Genomic DNA, 20638 nt, shown 5'->3' with positions numbered 1-20638 from the left:
AATGATTCGAGGCTAAAGCCTCGACGACCGAAGTCATTGTAACGCTGGAAAAGTTCCCTCAACTATCTTTGAGAATACCGTCAAGTGACCTTAGTATAAGTTCGTGAGACGACCACACTTAAAAGATTATAGGCCCATTCGGACCCTGGAAGTATTTCTGAAGATGAATTTGGTTGTTGATGAGGGTAAAACGGTGTATTATTATGTAATAATTCATATTTTAAATATGTATGTGTTCTGTTAGTATTTGTTGGTGTGTCCTTTGCCATCAGATATTTTTTAGTTAACATTTTCTTTGGTTTTCATTAATCAAACATTCGGGGAGTTCATAATGTTGATCTTTTGGGGATTAATGTGTAGTTTTACGACTTAATTAAAACTTTGTCGTACCGAAATTTTAGCATTTAAGTGTTAAATCTTGTAAAACGTAAACGATCGATTCAAATTTAAAAAGTTGAAAGATTTTGAGTAAAGAATATATTCATAACGATCTCTACGGAGTACAGTAATTTACGAACGACATTTACGGGTTTCCTTTGTGCTCGTACAATTCGTATTTTTAGCATTTCCGAACACAAAAAAAAAATACTGTGACATCCATTTGTGTGATGAGGAGAAATGTCATAAGTGAAACTAAAAGAAAGATGATATTCAATTATGCAACCACAACCGACATACCCATATAAAGAGGTGTGGCACAACCTCAAGCTCACATGCATTTCGTGTCATAACACGACTTAATATACCACAAAAAGTTGCATCCAAAAGTAAAAAAGCGGGAACCGAAGTCGCTAAAGTGCAAAAATACTGGTTCTTTCGCATTTCTTCTTAACCTTCTTGGAAAAAATGCATTCGCCGCCAACCGCATGCTGGTTATTCCCACGTACGAAATATATGCCCACTCACGAAGCTACACACATTTTTTAACACATTCAATTAAACACGTGCATTTGTTTATTTTTCTTTTTGCACTCGGCAGCATCGCTCCGCACAAGTTAATATTTGTTAGTCATTCATGTGTGTGGATCTGCCTTCAAGCCAGTGAAGAGCAGTATTTAAATATAGCTGAACCCGGTTAGAGTCCCTAAGAGGTTATTTGCACAAAACAGGCACAAAGATAAGAACAACTACAAAAATAATTAGAGTAAAAGTTAACAGTATGGCATTCCAGTACACTTCGTTCGGTAATTCCGACAGCGCATGCCGTTATTAGCCTTGCGACAACATATTTCTTGGTTATTTTCTATAAAAGTAAGAACACGTTGCGCAACAAACTCGAGTTTAGGATTTTGTGTTAAAGATTATATCGGAGTTGTTTTGTCTATTTACATATGAATTTAACGGTACCGTGTTGAATTTTGGGTTTTTTGCATCTCTCAAAATCTGTGAGTTAAAATAATTTTGTTTTATACATACATACATACATATTGGTTCTTATTCCTGAAAGTTAAACACCATAGTCCGCCCTTAAAACCCGAGTTTACAGCGCAACGTGAACACCAAATCTGATTAAAGGATCTACTAAGTTAGAAGGGAGGCACACTCGCAGTTATTAGCAATTTTAAATTCACATAACACAGTTATCCGGTTAACGGTTTTAGTTTAGTGCCCCATACTGTTACTCATAAAGGATTAAGATCTATAAAGGAATTCATTCTCTCCCGCTCACCTGGTCTTCAAGTTGTCTGGCACGAAAATATTCCACCACGAATGACGTTTCTGACGCGGAAAATAAGCCGAATGATGCGGATCGATATCACCGCCGGATAGATCACCCGACGATGCACCGATGGCGCTACCGCCCATACTGCCATTGGTCAAATCGCTTTGTGAGCCGCTTGGCAGGCTGTTGTCTATGCTCAATTGACTGATGTCGTTATTCTTGCGACGATGGCGCTCTAATTTGGCTTGAAGTGAACTGCGTCGTCGACGATTACGCTCTTTGTCTACGGGCGAATCGTAAGTATTGTTTATACCCTTCACAATGGGCCTTAGGCTAGAGCCATCATCGAAATAGGTTACTTTGCCCGGTTCATTGGGCGATGAGGCACGCACATGCTCCGCTGAGCTGAAGGAAATTTCCGGACTAGCGGGTGTGTTGGAGCCATCGCTTTTTTCGTGTTTCACAGCTGATTCATATGAATCTTTGGTTGTATTCTGAAAACGGAAAAGAGCATAATATTAATTGAAAGAATAAGAGAGGGTTTGCTAGTTCTTCGAAATTAGATACTTTGTCAATGTCTACCTAAGTGCTTGCAAACTAAGGGTTTCCAGTCGAATCTGAATGCTTGATTCATTGTTTCTGTTTTACTTTTGGGTTACTTTTACGATAGTATATACCAGTTATTAACCCGTTTTTGTCTATGAAATTCTCACACATAATCTATACAGTAATTCTTGGGATGACTTTGGCACCCTATGATCAGTTTTTTGAAATATAAGCGCCAAGTTTATGAGAAATAATACTCATATCAAGTTATATCCACAATAGGGAGCTCTACTAAAATCTGAATGAAGAATCTTGAGATTTTTTAATAGTAGCTGAAAGTTCCATCAAGAACTTCCTAACTTTTCAGGTAATCTGAATTTGTTACACCACTACCACTGATCTAAACCTTGAAATATATAAAACCATTCAGTTCTATCGTTATTGACTTACAATCCAGTTTAATGAAAAAGTAGTTATCTAACAGTTGACTGAGGAAACGAGTTGTTTTGACGACATAGGACCATGATGCGCCAGTTTCAAGGAGGGTAGCGAGGGTACGGTGGCGGAGGTGGACTACTTGTATACAAACAACATCCGGTTTTACGATACCGGCATTATGCCTGAGTTTTGGATAAGAACTGTTTTTTTCGGTTCTAACCTGGATCAGTAAGTTTTAAGCGATGCACAGCAAATAGTTCACCTAAAGGTCACGTGCAATACTCGTTACACAGAACGTACTTGATCCGTGTTTTGTAATACTAACAGCTAGAAGTTAGTAAACACTTCTGATGACCGAATCCTTTACACGTTCCTACAATAACCTACAAATACAGGTATATACTAAATGTGCACTCACCTTATTACTGTCGCGTCGTAAAAACACCGCAATCGAGCTGCGTCGCTTCTGACTCTTATCGCCTTTGCTTGAGAACAAACCCAAGGCCAAGGAGCTGCGACGTGGCGGCTTTGGTGGCGGCAACGGTGTGGTAATATTCAGCGAATTCTCTACCTCATCACTCACATGCTCATCGATGTCGACCAATGACGGTATGGAGGCGCTGGCCCAATCTTTACGCAGCCGATAACGTCCGCTATCGATAATACTCATTTTGGATAAAAAAAAGAAGCGCGCGCGCGCGTGGAACTGTCTGCGGTCAAAGTCAGTGGGGTCAAGGTTAGTGAGCTTAACTTTCGTTTAGCAATTAATCAAAGTCGACTTTGAGTTTATTTTCGGGTTTCTTTGTTATGAAATTTCAAATAACGTCCTTTTCGTTGTTTGGTAAAAAATTTAGGTCAAAAATCTGTGAAAATAAAAAAATCAAATGGATTAATGATAAATTATATAGCTGTGAAATAGTTCCCAAAGAAATTCGCTTTACTAGCTTCTATAACTGGAAATGGAGTAATATTTTTCATTTGTAGATTTGTAGGATTGCAGTGGGAACTGAGAACAAAAAATCGTGCATAAAAATTGCCTGGCGTTTATTGCCGATTTAACGCCTCGCTGGCATTGCCTGCTTAACGCTCAAATTATGGCTAATTGTGTTAACAATAAATTATCTGTTTTCGCAATGTGATTGTTTTAATAACACGACAATTTACGGGCCGTACGCCCTTTTCCGACTCCAGCAACCACTTGCCGCAGTGCAAGCGGGTGGCGCGGCTGTCGACGGCCGGTGATCATTCATTCATATTTATAGCGCTTTGTTTTACATTGTGAATCTCGTGTAAATCACGGGCATTACATACGCTTAGCGTGTTCCGCGCATATCGACGGATAATCGAAGCTGTCAGTCCGACAGCCGCCAGCCAAACCCGCCGGGTTGCCGCCAAAGCGGCAGGTAAGTAAATAAACAGGCAGCAGACGGGCAGCTGGGCGGCTGGAGGCTGACGAGCGGATGCACCTACTCATTCGTATACTACAACTCGGTCTATATAGTGTGTATGTATGCGTGTATTCACTGCTGATTGACACTTATCGCTGGCGTACCCGCTCGTACCGATAGAAAAACTCATTTGTAACACATTTTTATCTGCCGCCGTGCGGTTTCAATGAAAATGAAAGTTTTACCCCGTACAGCGCACGTCGTACGCGTCTAACACGTCTAACGCGACGCTGCGATCATTGATCTTTGGCCCGTTTTCCCACACGTCGTCGTACGTACCGCACAAGCTGGACGTGACTCATTAAGCGCATGCACTGTGTGGTGAGGGGGATATTTCCAAAGCTCGTACTTATGACTTTGTGATTTCCACTTAATTCGAATTCGAGTTCGAACAGTTCGCTTAGCCGTAAATATAGTATTAGTTTTAACTGAAGCCGCGTAATTATCCGACATCGGCCAGGCGCTAGATGACTCGAAAAGCTTATGTGTAAACAGTGCTTTGTTGCTGTGTCAATAGAAATTGGCTTTTAATTGGCAATGTGTAGGCAATTGCCTATATACTTTGGTATCAACACAAATGCCGTTTACCTGCCGCCACTGTCGAGTTAGTAATTAGCGCCTTTTAGTGTCACGTTAATTAAACACAATGCGAAATTAGCGTGTCGTAGTAGAATACGCTGTGTTCGGATTTGTATTTGCAACGAATTTGAGGTGTTCATTACTGCACGAGCGCAAATTGCAGTTGCGGCAATGACATTAGCGCTTTGAGGGGGCGGGCGAAGGGGCGGACGGTTGAATGAACTCGAGTTAATGAGAAGGTGACGATATTGTTTAACTTCTATTTGCACTTTTTTGCGGCATTAACATTTGATAACACACAGAATTAGATAATAAAAAATCCTAACGAAGTGCTAAGAGTGGCCAGACTTCGAGAATTAAACAAATTTTAATCAAATTTGACAAATTCTGCAAAATACTTAATTCTTGTTTTCAGATTATCGCGTTAAAAGTTTTGAGTAGTTTTCCATTTTTCGTTGTGGTGATATCATATTTTATAAAAATCTGTTTTGTCTTTTTCTAAAAAAAACTGGTGCGCATATGGTACTGGGCATTTACTGCCAGGAAACCTATTTCATATAAATTACAACTCTGTATGACTTGCCACCTTCTCTAGATGCTATCCGAAACTGGTCACTGCGCAGTTGCTGCCAAAAAACCTCCCTCTCAAAAATTTCAACTCCGTATGACTTTATCCCTTAAGTCTTGGCACAGTCTCATTTTTTCAGATTTGAAAAGAGAAAAAAAAGTGGCGTTACCAAAATTGGCGAATTGAGCATTTTAGTTGAGAGTACTGCTTTTAAACTTATATTCCTGAACACCGATAATCTATGGAAAAATGTTTATAAGTTCTCAACGAAATGTCGAGCATATTTAATGTTTTCATATGCTTAGTCGGGTGATACAGTCTCATTTCCGGAATTATACAGTAATCGCTTCGCTGAAACTCACACCTGCAAATGAAAAGTGGGTCATAAGTAACCAAGCCATGCGAAGAGGGTCGTGGCCGGCTCACGTTGAGTCCGCGTAAACAGTGGCCACGCCTGGATTGACTGTCAGGAAGGGTATGCTGTGTGTTTAGTGGCATTGGGGGGATCATCTACCTTGAGCTTCTTCTTTACGGCCAAGCTCTTAATTCGGATCAGCACTGTCAACAATTGGACCGTAGGAAGTATGCCATCGGCCAGAAGAGGAATCTATGACCAATAGGAGAGTAATTGCCTTCCAATAGGGCAACACCAGGTCATACACATAAATAGTGACTCACCAACATCTTGACAAAAAGTGTTTATCGCCAGATTCTGTAAATGGCTGGTGAAAAATTCGCCTCAAGGGAAGTCAATAGGACGAGTGTTTCTATGAGAGATGCATAAGCCTAGGAAACTGTCAATTACAAAATATATATTGCAGCATTTGCTATTTTCGAAAAAAAAATCTCAGACCAACTTCCTTGTGTAAGTGCTTCCCCAAGTGGCAAACATTTCCGTTCGACGTTCGTTGAAAACTTTATGATCTATTACTGGAAATTTGCTAGGCTAATAACTGATGTATTAGTTAAATATACGTGTACGTTTAGGTTTTTATATGCCACTACATTGTATCTATACGAGTACATCATTGCCAGCAATCAATCGTCAGTCAATGGTGAATATTAAATAGGTCTACTAGTTCAGGCGAGAATTTTTAATGACTCAGTTTCAGGGAGAAAACCAGGTGTGCAATGAAGATGACACATAATTGAAATACGGATTCAGAGACTCTTTAGCAAATGATTATTAGTACTTTTTAAGTAATTTACAAATAAAAAAAAATAAAAAAATTTCAAAATTTTCAATTCACCAAAAATATGCAATTATATTTTATTGGCATACGTTTCAATATACAGTATACTCGTACTGTATTTAGTTTGATTGTAAAATAAAAATATTTAAATTAAGTTTATGTTATACAAAAATATTATGTTTGAAGAGTTATTATATCTTTTGATATGCAATTTGTTTAATAAAATATTAAATTTTATCTAAGAAAATATAATTCAACAAAAGCTCGGTGCAGCACCTAAAACAACACCTCAATCGTTTGTTGTCAATAAAACCAGCTGTGTTGACGTAGGTGTCAACTGTCGCCCTGATACCGCTATATCTACTCGTGTAGGTGACATTGTGATCGCCGACATACCCAATCGTCGTAGTCTAACATGGGCTCGGTTGACAGGCGTATCAATTCGAGGCGAATCAGTCAAGCGTAATTCATTAAGCATTATTTCTTTTTATTTTAATTCTCCACATTTTGATTCATTTAAATTTTGTTTTTATTTTTTTTTTATTATGTGGTAATTATATAGATTGCTTTTCATAAGATTTCTAAAAGACTTAAAAAAACAAGTTTTTAAATTAGAAAATATCGGCAGAAAATTTAAAATTTGTTTTGGAACTTTTTATCCATTTTTGTTTTCTAACTATCCCCAAAAGTTTCGGCCTTATTTTGTCGATTATATTTAAAATATATCACATTAGCTAAACAATAATATATTTTCTTATTTAAATAATCTCAGTTGAGTTATTCTTTGCGATTTAAATTACATTTCTAAACAAGACTAAATCGAAGACGATGATCTTCCTATGTAAATATCAACCCCAGTGCTGCGAGAAAAAATCACATTTTGACATGTTTTCTGTTATGGTAGAATATGTGACCATATGTGGATAAATATATGTACATATATTTTCGAAGAACTCACAACAGATAATCATTGAGCCATAAAGCATTTAGTGTAGCCGTCAAAATACTTCAAAGGTACGAAAAAAGCCAACCATAGCCAGCCTTCCTTCCAGCCATATAGGTAAAGTTGCTTGCTTTAAATGACAGCTTCAGTAGATAATGAGATGACATTCGATTTATTCTGCTAACAGGTATTAATTCAAACTAATTTTATTTTCACTTTAATAATAATTAAAAGACTTGTTTGCCCAACAAGAGCAGCAAGGATTTGTAATTGGTGCTGCGTGGATGTTGTTAAGGCGGAAACTCTTCGAAGCTCCGAAACTCTTTGAAGCTAAGAGAGAGAGGTTAAGCTACTTGTTCTCTTCCAACCTTATCGAAACTGCGTGCAGTAAGAGTAGGTGAAATCCTAATCGAACAAATTCTTTGATTTCGAACAAACGATCTGTACTGTTATATGACTTTAATTTTCAAAATATCAACAAAGCACTTTCGAACAGTTAGTCAACAGAGAGTCCTCTCGACGGTTATCATCCTAATTTACCTGTCTCCTGTCTAGTAATGTTTTCCTTACTTTTAAATATTGGAATATTCGCGAAATATTAAAAATAAAATTCTTTGTTGAATTCCCCCTAATAAAATCCCTCATTTATTTAAAATGATTGCACTTTGCATTCTAATAATAATTTCCAAACAACGATTTAAAAGGTGTCATATTCATTAATGTATATATGTATTCACGATATAGTGCTATACCTATTGCAAGCACTTACATACATATACACGAATTGCATAATATTGACGCCTTCGTCGAAAGTCAAGCTAGGCGGCGTGCCATCACTGCCTGGTATCTTCTTTAATTTAGCATATAAATCCTTGAAATTAGCAAATAATTGGCGTATCACGTAATAACTGTATGTATGTATATACGTATATATATATACATATATATGTATTCGCAAATATCGACTTTATTTATTTAGATTTATAGCCAGACTTTGAAAGTGCATCAATTAGAATGAACTACACTTTTGGTATATGAATAGAATATCAAACGCGGAAGCTTTTAGGGAGTTGAGTTTAATGAATGATTTTTGATATTTTGCTAATCAATTGTGCGCTATAACGGTACCTATATGTGTATATACAACTATATACATGCAATACATATGTACATATATTACAACCTGCAAAATTATTTTCCTTTATTTTCAATGGCGTGCACTAATCGAAGCACCCTGTATGATTTGGTTTTGGTATGCTTAATGTAAAATAATTCTCAAAATTTTGAAAAAAAAAGTAAAAGAACCGTTTCGAGACTACATTTTTTTGAATATTTGGATGCAAAATTTAGTGGGAAGCATCCACCACTTTATTATACCCTGAACAGGGTATATTAAGTTTGTCACGAAGTTTGTAACACCCAGAAGGAAGCGTCGGAGGCCTATAAAATATATATATAAATGATCAATATGTTGAGCTGAGTCGATTTAGCCATGTCCGTCTGTCCGTCTGTCCGTCTGTCTGTCTGTCTGTCTGTCTGTCTGTCTGTCTGTATATATACGAACTAGTCCCTCAGTTTTTAATATATCGTTTTGAAATTTTGCAAACGCTATTTTCTCTTCAAGAAGCTACTCATTTGTCGGAACTGTCGATATCGGACCACTATAACATATATCTGTCATACAAACTGAACTATTGGAATCAAGTTCTTGTATGGAAAACTTTCACATTTGACAAGATATATTCACGAATTTTGGTATAGAATATTTTCTAAAGAAGCAATGTAATATCAGAAGAAATTGTTCAGATCGGATTACTATAGCATATAGCTTCTATACAAACTGAACACATAGTTATTAAAAGAAATGCATCTGTGAAGAGTATTGAGGTTGGTGTATAGGTGTGGTGAGTTGTGTTGGTTTCCTTAGGGTGGGCCAGTTTTTCCCGGGTTGAGTGGGGGGAGGCTTAACTCATTTAAAGACATATGTATGTTGAAAGGACTGCTACCTACTTTAAATTTTTGAAAGCTTTTTAAATAAATTATTATTTATTTAAATGTCTAAATTTTTAGGCACAATTTTTAAGATTTGAAAGTTAATTTTTGAATAGGGTTGCCACCTTCGAAAAACATAAAACACTCTTATGGCCGTTTTTCATTGTCTGACTGCCAGTTAACTGTCAATTAAGCTCTGGTTAGCTTAATCGAGACTTCTGCTTCCTGTAAAAAAAAAAAAACTTTTGTTTTATTCAGAACTTAACTAACATTTGACTGCTAACCAGACATTGAGAAAATGGCCCTTAGTCAGCAAATTGAGCAAAATGCATGACTTTGCGTACCAAAAGAGGTATATTTGGACTAGTTGTAGTTCGGCTATAACCGCGTAGACGGTGTCTGCCAATAAAGAAGAAGAAGAAGTTGCAGTGATAATGCTTTTGTATAGAGATGTCATTTTCTGCTCTCAATTGTTGCATTTTTAGCCTTTTCTGTATTTTTATACGTTCATAAAAACACTCGTGGCCACGCAAACCTTACCACTTTCTTAATTTTTTTCGGACTTTTTCGTTCGTTCGGGATTTTATTCAATTTTGTTTTTTTTTTTTGGTTTTAGTTAGTGTAAGTAAACTTAATTATATTATCTAATTATAATTATAGTTTTTAATTTATTACGTTTAATGAGTAACACACAAATTAGCTTTTCTGTGCTTATATGTACAAAAGCGGCCGATTTTTTGTTTTTAAAGTGATACACCGACTTAACTTCGTGTTGCAATTAAAAAAAAATAAAATATTGATTTCAATTATAGTGTAAATGAAACTAAATTAAAAAACTAAAAAATATAGTTTTTTCATCGCATGTCAGTCTCTTACATTTATTTATCTGTAAGTGAATGTTTTTTGTTTTTAATTTTTAATATTTTTGATTAATAACATGTGAATAACTTATTTCTAAATAAAAAAATTCTCGCGAGAAGTACCGCTGTAAAATGTAGTCAAATGTGCACAATACTTGAAAATTTTGAGTGGTAAGGTTTGCGTGGCCACGAGTGTAAGGATGTAAGTTTATGTACGTTTTGGTGTAAATGCCAATATTCACACATAAATGGTGTTATGAGCTAATTTTCAATTTTTTTTTTATGTTTTCCCATTCCACTTAATTTGCGCTGCCGCTTCATGTTCAATTTTATGTCAATGTCATGATAAATTTTAAACATCCGCACATATGTACATACCTGTGAATGATATATTGCCACATATAACGTACGCATATCGCACGTGCACGTGTTAGAGGATCAAAATATTTAAGGAATTTCTTTCTTAAAAATAAGAATATTTTTCTCTAACGCCAATTAGAGTAAAAGAACAGGCGATACATCAAAGACATCAAAAAACAATTATTAATTAAGAAAACTTACATAAAAAGAATAAAGTATGATAAAAATTAAAAATAAAAAAATGCAAAAACAGCAATGTAAATATTAAAAAATCCAAAAAATATATATGTTTATATAAAAATAGCAGTAAAAATTATAAAAATAGTAAATAAATTAATAAAAATTACAAATTTTGGTGTCCATCTACTATTTGGAATAAACTAATAATTCAGTTGTTAAAAATATAATAACAAAATAATAAAAACAAAAAAATTTAACTAGAAAAAATTTAACTAGAAAAAATTCTTAGCATGTACTCGTATGTACATATATAAGTAATAAAAAATAATCGGAAAACTTGAACAATACAAAAAGTTAAGTTTACAAAAAAAAGCCAATAAAAACTAAATATTAAAAAACAAAAAAAAATATTAATATAAAAACTGGAAAACTAAACTAAATTAAAACGTTGACACAAAAAATTAGTTTAAAAATTTCATATTACTGTGTTTAGCGCATTTTCAAATAAAGTTACAATTTATAATTCAAGAATTAAAAAATAAAATATAATAAATAACTTAAAAATACTTAAAAATAGTTGGAGATGAAGAAACTCTTTACAAATATAAACTTAAAATAGTTAAAAAGAAATATCCAATTTTTATCACTTGTATAGTGCTTCGAATAAAGAAATTATTTATTTATTTTAAAAACATCTCGTAAATATGAAGGCGTGACAAGTGGCCTTCGCGTAGTGTTTTGCAAAAACGCTTTGGAGCTTTGCCAATGTCCTGCGCAATGCATGGACAAAGTCCTACAAAAACTTATACATACATATATTTTTGCAAAGTCTGAGAAATATTTTGCATAAATATGTATAAGTGTAAGTATACATATGTATGTGTGTTTATGTAGTTGTGTGTGTGTTTTTGTTTGATTAATGGAAAAATACAAGGCCTATTTAAATGATTGCCGAGCAAAGTAATTATTCGCAGCCTCTGATAAGCGTAAATACTCGAATGATAAGCGCTGCGTAGTTGCCGCCAAAGATGGGTAGTCGGTGAAAATGCAAGCGGCCGCGTTGCCTTGAGTGCGCCTAGCTATAAATATACACAAGTGTAGCAAAATTTTCCATAAACCCAGCGGCGGTGGTGCAATCGTCGATCGGTGGCAAAATTGCATTTATATTGCCATGAAAACAACAACAAACGGGCAGTGTTTGTGCAGCTTGTCATTTTCGTTGGCACACCATGAGGGGCCGCTGGTGTCGGCTGACATATGTACACAATCGTGTACGGCGAAAAGTTGCAAGTGCCACGACGTGCTGATGTAGCCATTAGGCCGAACAGGCGAACCGCTGCAATGGCGACGGCGTTGGCAAGACGGCCGTCCATACAAGCGATAGGCAAGCAAAGCCGTTTCTATTTGGACTGCACGAATTAATGATGTGTGATTGTCTAAAAATAGCTGGGCAACGATTGTGACAGCGAGTGCAGCAACAAAAAATCGTATTTGCCGAGATAAATAATTGAAACAGCTGCAGTTGCAATAACAAAAACAACAATAAAAGAGTTGAAAAAAGTAAAAAAATATTATTTAAAGTAAAGCGCAAAACTACTTCGCAAGGCTCGCCATTTGCAACCACATCCCAACGTTCGCAATTTGAGCAATTCAATAGATGCGCAGTCAATTAAGCTAATCGCAGGTCTAACGAACGGTTGTTCGTCGATCAGCAATTAATTTTTTCATCAGCCTATTTGTTATCTGCTAAGCAGGCAGTAGCAGAGCACATGTTGGCGATTCACAAAACATTAAAGAGTAGCGAATTGAATAAACAACTGGTATAAATTATATAATGTCTCGGAACGAATAGAACAAATAGCTGGTATAAACTGGTATAAATAAAAGGACTGGCATAAAATTAAAACTAACGACATTTTTGTACGACGTGCACAAAAACTACCTTGGCATAAACTAAATTATATAAAATACTATGAATAAATTGATATAAACTAACAGACATTTTGAACACGCGAAAAATTCAACTGAAATTGGCGAATAGAGACAAATAACTCGGTATTGGCATATTTTTAGAAGGAAGCCTATCCTACTTTTTAGTATAAGCTTTTGTTATATTCAAATTTGCTCTGTAGTGCTAGCTGGAGTTTAGGTAAGAGCTTCAGCTAAATAGATTGGTTGAGAAAGCATTATAAATCGCTTAGCTGTTTTCGATATAATTCAGAAAAAGTGTCTTGGAAATTTGCTCTACTTAACTATTTTGTGATTTTTCCATTTCATTTTGATATTTTCTTCAGATGAGTCTCAATTCTCCACACGTGTTTTTAATTAAACACAGTTCGGTTTTAGTTCTGGTAAGTTACTAAAAAGAGGTCTTGAATTATAACTACGCGATATTAATATTTCTGGAAAAACTAAAGCCTAGTCCAGCTTAGCAAGCAGACAGACCTCGGTTGACAGAAAACTACATTGGGCACAACATCAACGCGAGATAAAAAGGTAGGGTTTGTTTACATTTCCCCAGAAAGCTTGACGGTTCTTTTAATTTATGACGTTGCATGTATGATTCTTGTCTCTATCATACGCATACGGAGCCGTATATCGAGGATATAGAATTTCTAGGTAAAAATGTAAGTTTCGGGTTTATAATAATTTTTCCACTAAATTTAATTATTTAAGGTCTTTATATATACTTCACAATCACTAATTACAGGTTATTAGCTTTGGTGCCTCGTAAACTTGAAATCGAACAAAAACATAATAACAATTAAATACTCGCACAGTGCGCTCAGACAAAGAAGCGTAACAAAGGTAGTTGAATGTCAAAAATCACAAAATAAAATAAAAAAAATAAAAATGACAGCTCGACCACTTGTCGCTGCCAAAAGCAACTTTACGCTGATTAATCAGATCTTGACGCGACAAACAACTACACAAGATACAAAAACAAACAGCGAACCTTTCTTTGTGCCGCATTATTCGGCAACGCTCCAAAGCCAAGGGCTACAAAGAGCCAAACTCCGAAGAACTTCGAAAAAAGAAATACAAAGAGCTAAAGCTTCAATTGCAATTTATGTCGTTTGCGGACATACAGACATGCATACCATATGTATTTGTAATTTAGCATTTGCATTGGACATTCAAAACTGCACACGATCGCCTTATGTAACCGCGTACGAAATTGAAATTCTCGAGTGTGTTGAACTGGCATTTCTGCCGGCGGCCATCGGTTTTATTGTCGCTTAAGCGCATTTTTTCTGAAATATTTCACTACAACAACAAAGGCAAGCGAAAAAGGTGCAAAAAGTGTAGCAAACATATTTACTTCGTATTTGCATACCAATTCGGTTTCATTTTCAACTCAATAAGTGTCAACGCATCGGGTGACAACAATTTATTAAAAGCAAATCAATAAAAACGGTAATTTAATGCCAACCAGCATTTTACATATGTACATACTTTATTGTGGGTAGACATAACAAACTACCATAAACAAGATAAAGACATAAATACCAACAAAGTGTTCGTAAATATGCGCATAAGCGTACGAGGGTACTACAAATAGTTACAGGTTTATACTCTTTATCCTGAATAAGGTATGTGGTATCTCTAAGGCTTCGGTAGCTTATTTTTCCACAAAAGGTTCATATCATAAGGTTTAATTCTGTGGGATTAACCAACGCAAACTTCGAATTTACTTCACATTCATTTTTGTAATTTTTGGCGTCACTCACTCTCACAATTTTCCTTGCTCTCTGTATTGCATGCGTGTAAGAGAACTATTTTTAGAAAGCCTCGCCTTTAATTGAATGAATATATAAGAGATATGCGAATATTCGGATTTGTAAAAGTTTTCACCATCATAGAGTCCTGTCAGTGGAGAATTACAAAGAGGGATGTGATTTACTATTGAGTGATCCAAATATAGATTCAAAACAGTAACAAAGGTTTCCAAGAAAGATCACAGTAATGAATTTCAATAAAGAAGGAAGGTAGTCACGCTGCCATCGAGTACTTGGGGCCATCCTTAAAATGTGAAGTGATGAAAAATTATCCTTCTTATGAAAGAGAAGGTGGACTGCACCTTCATTAGGTAATATTACCAGATTTACCCTTCTTAAAAAAATTTTTAATTTAAAGAAGCAATTCCGGACTTAGTAGCATTGAAATGCTCTGGATTTTGTTCTGAATAAAGATATATCCTTTATTATACCTTTTTTATACCAATTATCCTTATTTCGAAAACTTTTATTTGCTTTACTGGCGTAGACATCGCTTACGCGGTTATAGCCGAGTTAGAATCTTTATAGATAACAGTAAATTTGTGTGCCACATTCAAGCATGTGCAAAATTTCATATAACTGAATATCATATTTCTGAGTTTTACTTGATCGTAGCGACTTTAAAAACATTTTGTTTTAAGTACTTCAATCATAAACTATTTATGTTCTAAGCTTTATTGAAAATTACAATCTCTTTTCATTTGCACTTGTATGAGTGATTGGCGCCGCATATCGAGTTTTCATTGACTGATGCCTTGGTTCAGTCAAAATTGTATTTATATTTATAAAAGCAAAAACGAAATTAATCACTCCAATGCAACATAAGTGAAGTGTAGATACTGCATTGATGTGGCATAAATCATAACACCTGTTTTTCTAATTATACCAGTTTATACCAGTTACTTTTTCGCAGCACTACGCTTCAAAGTTAGCAAGAAGCTTGGAAGTTATATAGAGAAAAAAGTAATTTCGCATAATTTCTTTAAATTTATTACTTTTTATTTTAATTTTTGAAAATATTTCCGTTCTCCTAACTATCCTCGCCACCACTGTATTACAAACTCACTTTTGTTGCAGAAATTGTTTTCCCTTAACTTTGCCACAAATACCTTCAGTGCTCTAACACTATGACACATTAGCCTACATTCTGCAGACAAATGAATATGTACCATCATAAAAACATACATACATTTATATATGTACGTATGTATGTGTGTTGATACACTGGCATAATGCAACAAATTACTGTGCCGAACAATTTATGTGGCCGAATTTTTATGTCGTGTCGCTGTTATTTTGGGCATATAAATTTCCCTGTCTCGTCTGTGTCTAATTTGCAATTGGAACTGTGCCAACAACAACAAACAAAAACACAAAGCCATGCGATTGCGACATAACCGCAACATCTCTATTGTTATTATGGGTTTAAATGAATTCTTGTTGTTGTTGGTAGATATGTTTATTGTATATAATGAAATAAGTATTTATAAAGGTATATACAACATGTGTATGTATATATGTATATACATTGGTATGCTGTTGAGTGTTTATCGGTTTTATACTTTTATATGTGTGTGTATGTTTTAGTGTTTCTTGGCACAGCGCAAAGCCTATGAAACAAATTAAAAAAAATAAGCAACAACAAAGCAGTATTTTAATTTTATTTTACAATGTGCACTGTAAATATGTAAATCCCTGCATTGAAAGCGAAATTTTCACACAAAACGTTTTTCGCTGCAATTTCGTGCAAAAATAAATTTTTATGCGCTCACAGTCGCTACTAAAAATCCACAACCATTAATTTTAGTATGCTGATTCGCTTACATTGTTTTTTACTTCCATTTTGTATGTAGATGTTGTATTAATTTATTAGTCGGAAGGAAATAAATGAAAGGAAATGGAAAGGCGTCTTAACTTGACATTGATTTATTATTTAGCGACCCCACTTTTGCTGTTATTGACCTCCTCAGTGAGTTAATGCATTTTCGCTCTTAGTGTTTCTTTTTAGTATTTTTTAATGTCAAAACTAAAAGAAAACTTTTAAATTTTTATAGGCAAATTCGCTCATAAAGTGTTAATAGTCGTCGGCTATGAAGGAGATTGCAGTGGCAGAAGACCAAGGCATATAAAAAAAGTTTTATGGAAGTTTTAGTTTTGAAGTAAAGTGCATAAAATATTTTAAAAATATTAAAACTTATAGAAGGAAGAAAAATGTTAACTTCGGTTGCACTGAACACATAAAAAAATTGTCCATATAAGGACTTGATTTTGATTCATCAATTTGTATGACAGCTATATGATATATTGGTCCGATGTGAACAATATATTCGCAGATTATGGATTCATGCCAAATTTCGGGAAGATTCTTGTCTAACGAAAAAGTTTTTCATACAAGAGCTTGATTTTGATCGGTCAGTTTCTAAGCCAGCCATATGCAATTGTGGTCCAATATCGTTGTCTAAATGAACTAAGCTTGTCAGAATGACCATATACTCGATCCTATCTGTTTTATAGGGTTTTTGTTGCTTCCTTGTGGGTACTACAAACATCGCGGTAAACTTAACAAAGGATATACTGTTCAGGGTATAATATACATATATACGCTATTCTGAAGATTTGTTTTTACAATTTTACAAGTGAATTTGTTTTTAAAAAGGGTGGCAATACCCAAATTTCAAAAGAAACCTTAAAATTTAGGAAAGAAAATGGAAAAATTAATTATGAAACAACGACTATTTTCTAAGCTACGTACATTTGTATGTATTTAGACTGTAGAACTTCAATTAAGCAATTAAACAAATTTTGTTCGTACGTTGCCTCTAACTCGATAAAAATTGGCCGACTTTTTTAAAAATCATTTCAACTTTTATTCTACGTTTCGCCGATACACTGATTCCTTACTGATATTTGATGATTTCAATGTACAAAATCGAAATTTTGTTGCTTGCTATATGAGAGTTGCCATTACGTTTACTTTCTATTAAGACTTATGTAAAAATCGTATTATCGATTTTTCCGATTAATCGAAATAGATTATTATTATTAATTTTTTAAATTATCGATATTTTTTTATTAAGTGAAAACTCTTTTATTTAGTAATTGAAAATTACTCTATATTATTTATTATTGTTTATTGTAAGTCTCGATGCTTTACTGTTAATCGAAAATCGATTTTTGTTGAAATACCAGAAATTAACTTTCCGCATTTATGCTACCAATTAATATTGATTTCGATATCAATCATATTACAATTATTTTTACTATCGATATCTGCTTAGTAAGCGAAAATACATTTTTTTGATCATTGAAAACCGTTCTTTATTATTATTATTTACTTTATGTTTATGTACAAATTTCTTACCGATATTTTCTTGTTAATCGAAAATAGATTTTTGTTGATATTTATTGTTTATTATAGTTTTGCATTTACGCTGTCATATAAATAGTAATCGATATCAATCATACATTGTTGTTATTTGCTTATTAAGCGGAAATAATTTTTTGATAATTTAAATCCGATTATTATTATTAACTTTGTGTGTTTTTGTGCAACAATAATGCACAAATTCTGTTATCGATATTTTCTTTTTAATCGAAAAACGATTATTATATTTATTAGTTAAATAAATTATCGATATATTTATTTTGTAATTGAAAACAGTTTTTATTATTTATATTTGTATTAAGTGTCGTTATTTTACCGTTAACTGAATTTCGATTTTTGTTCATATTCGATTAATTCTCGTTTCGACTTAATGCTAAAAGATATTAATCGATTGCGATTTCAATCATACTTTTCTGTCTTCTGGGAGAACATTTTTTTCCCTCGAAGATGACACTATTCAACAAATCTGAAGAAAAATTGGCGACTGACGCGGTAAATGGTCTGTGGGGTATTTGAGGTGCTCTGATCTTACATCTAGTTTGTCATTTCAGTAAAAGGTGGTGGTTTGACTCCTACACGCTTGGACTACAACACAAAAATCCCACGTGGTAGGAAGTTTTTACAATTATTTTCTGTTTCAACAATTCAAAATTAGCTAGAAACAGCCTCTAACATAACAGACGAAAAATTTCTATAAGCTATGTAGACTAGTGTAATTTATCTTAAATCAAAAATTGAACTATACAGACAACAAAAAGTGAAAAGGCCACACCACTGAACACACCCAATCGCTTTTATCGGCGACTCTCTGCAGTTCATTGGCAATCAAGTAGAAAACTCGTCGATTTTTTGCAATTATTCATGCCGCAAAATTTCCGCAAAAAATCTAGGAAAAGTCTGCTTACAATAAACATACATTTATATTTAAAGATATATGTAAATATGTAGTTATTTGCGCGGTTTATTGCGTCAGCCATTCAGCGGCCACCGGCGGCTCCAAACGAGTTGCCACCGATTTGTGAGGGGAAACTGGCGCGCAATGAATTGCTTTATGCACTTAATCAGCAAAAGCGTTGCCACACATACATACAACAACGACAACAAAAAGGTTGTGTGCAAGCATATAAATATGTATGTATAATAGTATATGTATAGCAATATTTAGTAAATTGTGTTCGTTTCAGCGCCATAAACTAGTTACTCGTACTTTGTACAAAGCACACAAACAACAAAAGCAACAACTTAATTAACTACATTGACTTAATGCGAGCAGCCCACTTAGGGTTTGGTCGGCTGTTCGGCTGGTCGCACGCCATACTACAGTTGCATTGATTGCTTTTAATGAGCTTGACGCGGTCGCTAGGTGGGTGCTGACCACTGCAACATAAAATTATCAGGGCCACCGGCATTCCAAAGGCACACTGCAGCAGAGCATACTACAACGTAGCATAACATTCCAATACTTAACATAGCACAGTACAGTATAGCATAGCATAGCATAGCATAACATAACATGGCATGTGCATTTGGCTGGGAAATCGCGCAAAAACGCTTAATCAATTTAGTTGTCTAACTATGCGCTCACTTAGTATGTATGTATGTATATATATATACAGTATGCCCTCGTATGCCTCTGTGTTTGGGGATTAATTGTGCAGCGACAAGCGACAGTCGGCCGCCGCACGAGTTAGATTAACTGTGTCGATGCTGGAGTCCGATTGTCACCGTTGAGACGACATTAAATTTGCGCTTGCGTCACGTGCTAGTGAATGCTTGGCATCACATAGATTTTATGATTGCGAATGCGAGCGCTAATGTCAGTATTAATAAAAGTGAATTGCAAGCGTTTTCTGAAAATTGAATATCTGTGCCTGTGTGTGTGTGTGTGGGGTACGAATTCTATGCTTACGGTCAATATTGCATATTTATGTTTACATGTAGATGGTTATATGCGAATTAGGGCGGTAATAAAAGAACAAATAAAACAAGAGAAAATTAACTTCGGCTGCACCGAAGCTATAATACCCTTCACAGGTGTATTTGTTATGGCATAAAGCTATAGCATAGCATAAATTTGATCGTTCAGTTTGTATGGCAGCTATAAGCTATATTTGCCCAATCTAAACGAGATATTCGAAGATTTTAGTATTGCCCTGCATAATGGTCTGTATTAAATTTCCTGTCGACACCTTAACAGATACAAAAATTTTCTATACAAGGACTTGATTATGATCAGCCATTTTGTATGGCAGCTGTAATAGTGGTTCCATATCAGCGCTCCCGATAATTTAGTAGCTTATCTGAAAGAATAGCACGTGTGCACAACTTCAAATCGATTTCTCGAACACTGAAGGACTAACTCGCGTAATTCCGTCTGTCTATAGGACATGCCTAAATCGGCCCAGCTCTTCACACTGAACAGTTATATGTATACATATATGCTTTATATGGTCTCCAACGTTTCTTGTCTAGGTTACAAACTCAAATATGTTCAGGGTATAGAAACTCACGGGCTGTAAAATCGAATCAGCACAGATTGTGCTACTAAACGAAATGGTTCAGAGTTTGTTCTTGGAAAACTTCAAAAAAGTATATAGTTTAAACTTAGTGGAAGTTTCACAAAATTTGTAGCATATTCACCACTTTGTGGAACAACAAAACAATCTCGAAATGTGCGCAAAATTTATAAAATATTATTATCTCT

General features: G+C 34.8%; 1 protein-coding gene across 12 annotated transcripts in view; it reads right to left on the bottom strand.

The window, feature by feature from the left end:
- Window positions 1-20638, bottom strand: part of LOC126767909 (TLD domain-containing protein 2) — a 313504-nt gene that overhangs the window by 151753 nt on the left and 141113 nt on the right. For 10 of the 12 annotated variants that reach the window (XM_050485633.1, XM_050485634.1, XM_050485635.1 and 7 more), the window contains exons 2-3: window positions 3066-3510; window positions 1670-2157 (exon numbers count right to left, since the gene is read on the bottom strand). The exons of the other annotated variants lie outside the window; for them this stretch is intronic. In XM_050485633.1, the coding sequence (XP_050341590.1) occupies window positions 1670-2157; window positions 3066-3317 (740 nt within the window). In that variant the 5' untranslated portion in view covers window positions 3318-3510. The remainder of the gene's footprint in view (window positions 1-1669; window positions 2158-3065; window positions 3511-20638) is intronic. 12 annotated transcript variants of the gene reach the window in all.

This window comes from Bactrocera neohumeralis, chromosome 2 (genome assembly GCF_024586455.1).
Source record: "Bactrocera neohumeralis isolate Rockhampton chromosome 2, APGP_CSIRO_Bneo_wtdbg2-racon-allhic-juicebox.fasta_v2, whole genome shotgun sequence".
Classification (NCBI taxonomy): Eukaryota; Metazoa; Arthropoda; class Insecta; order Diptera; family Tephritidae; genus Bactrocera; species Bactrocera neohumeralis.
The sequence above is the reverse complement of the archived record's forward strand: the minus strand, read 5'-3'. Positions and strand labels throughout refer to the sequence as shown.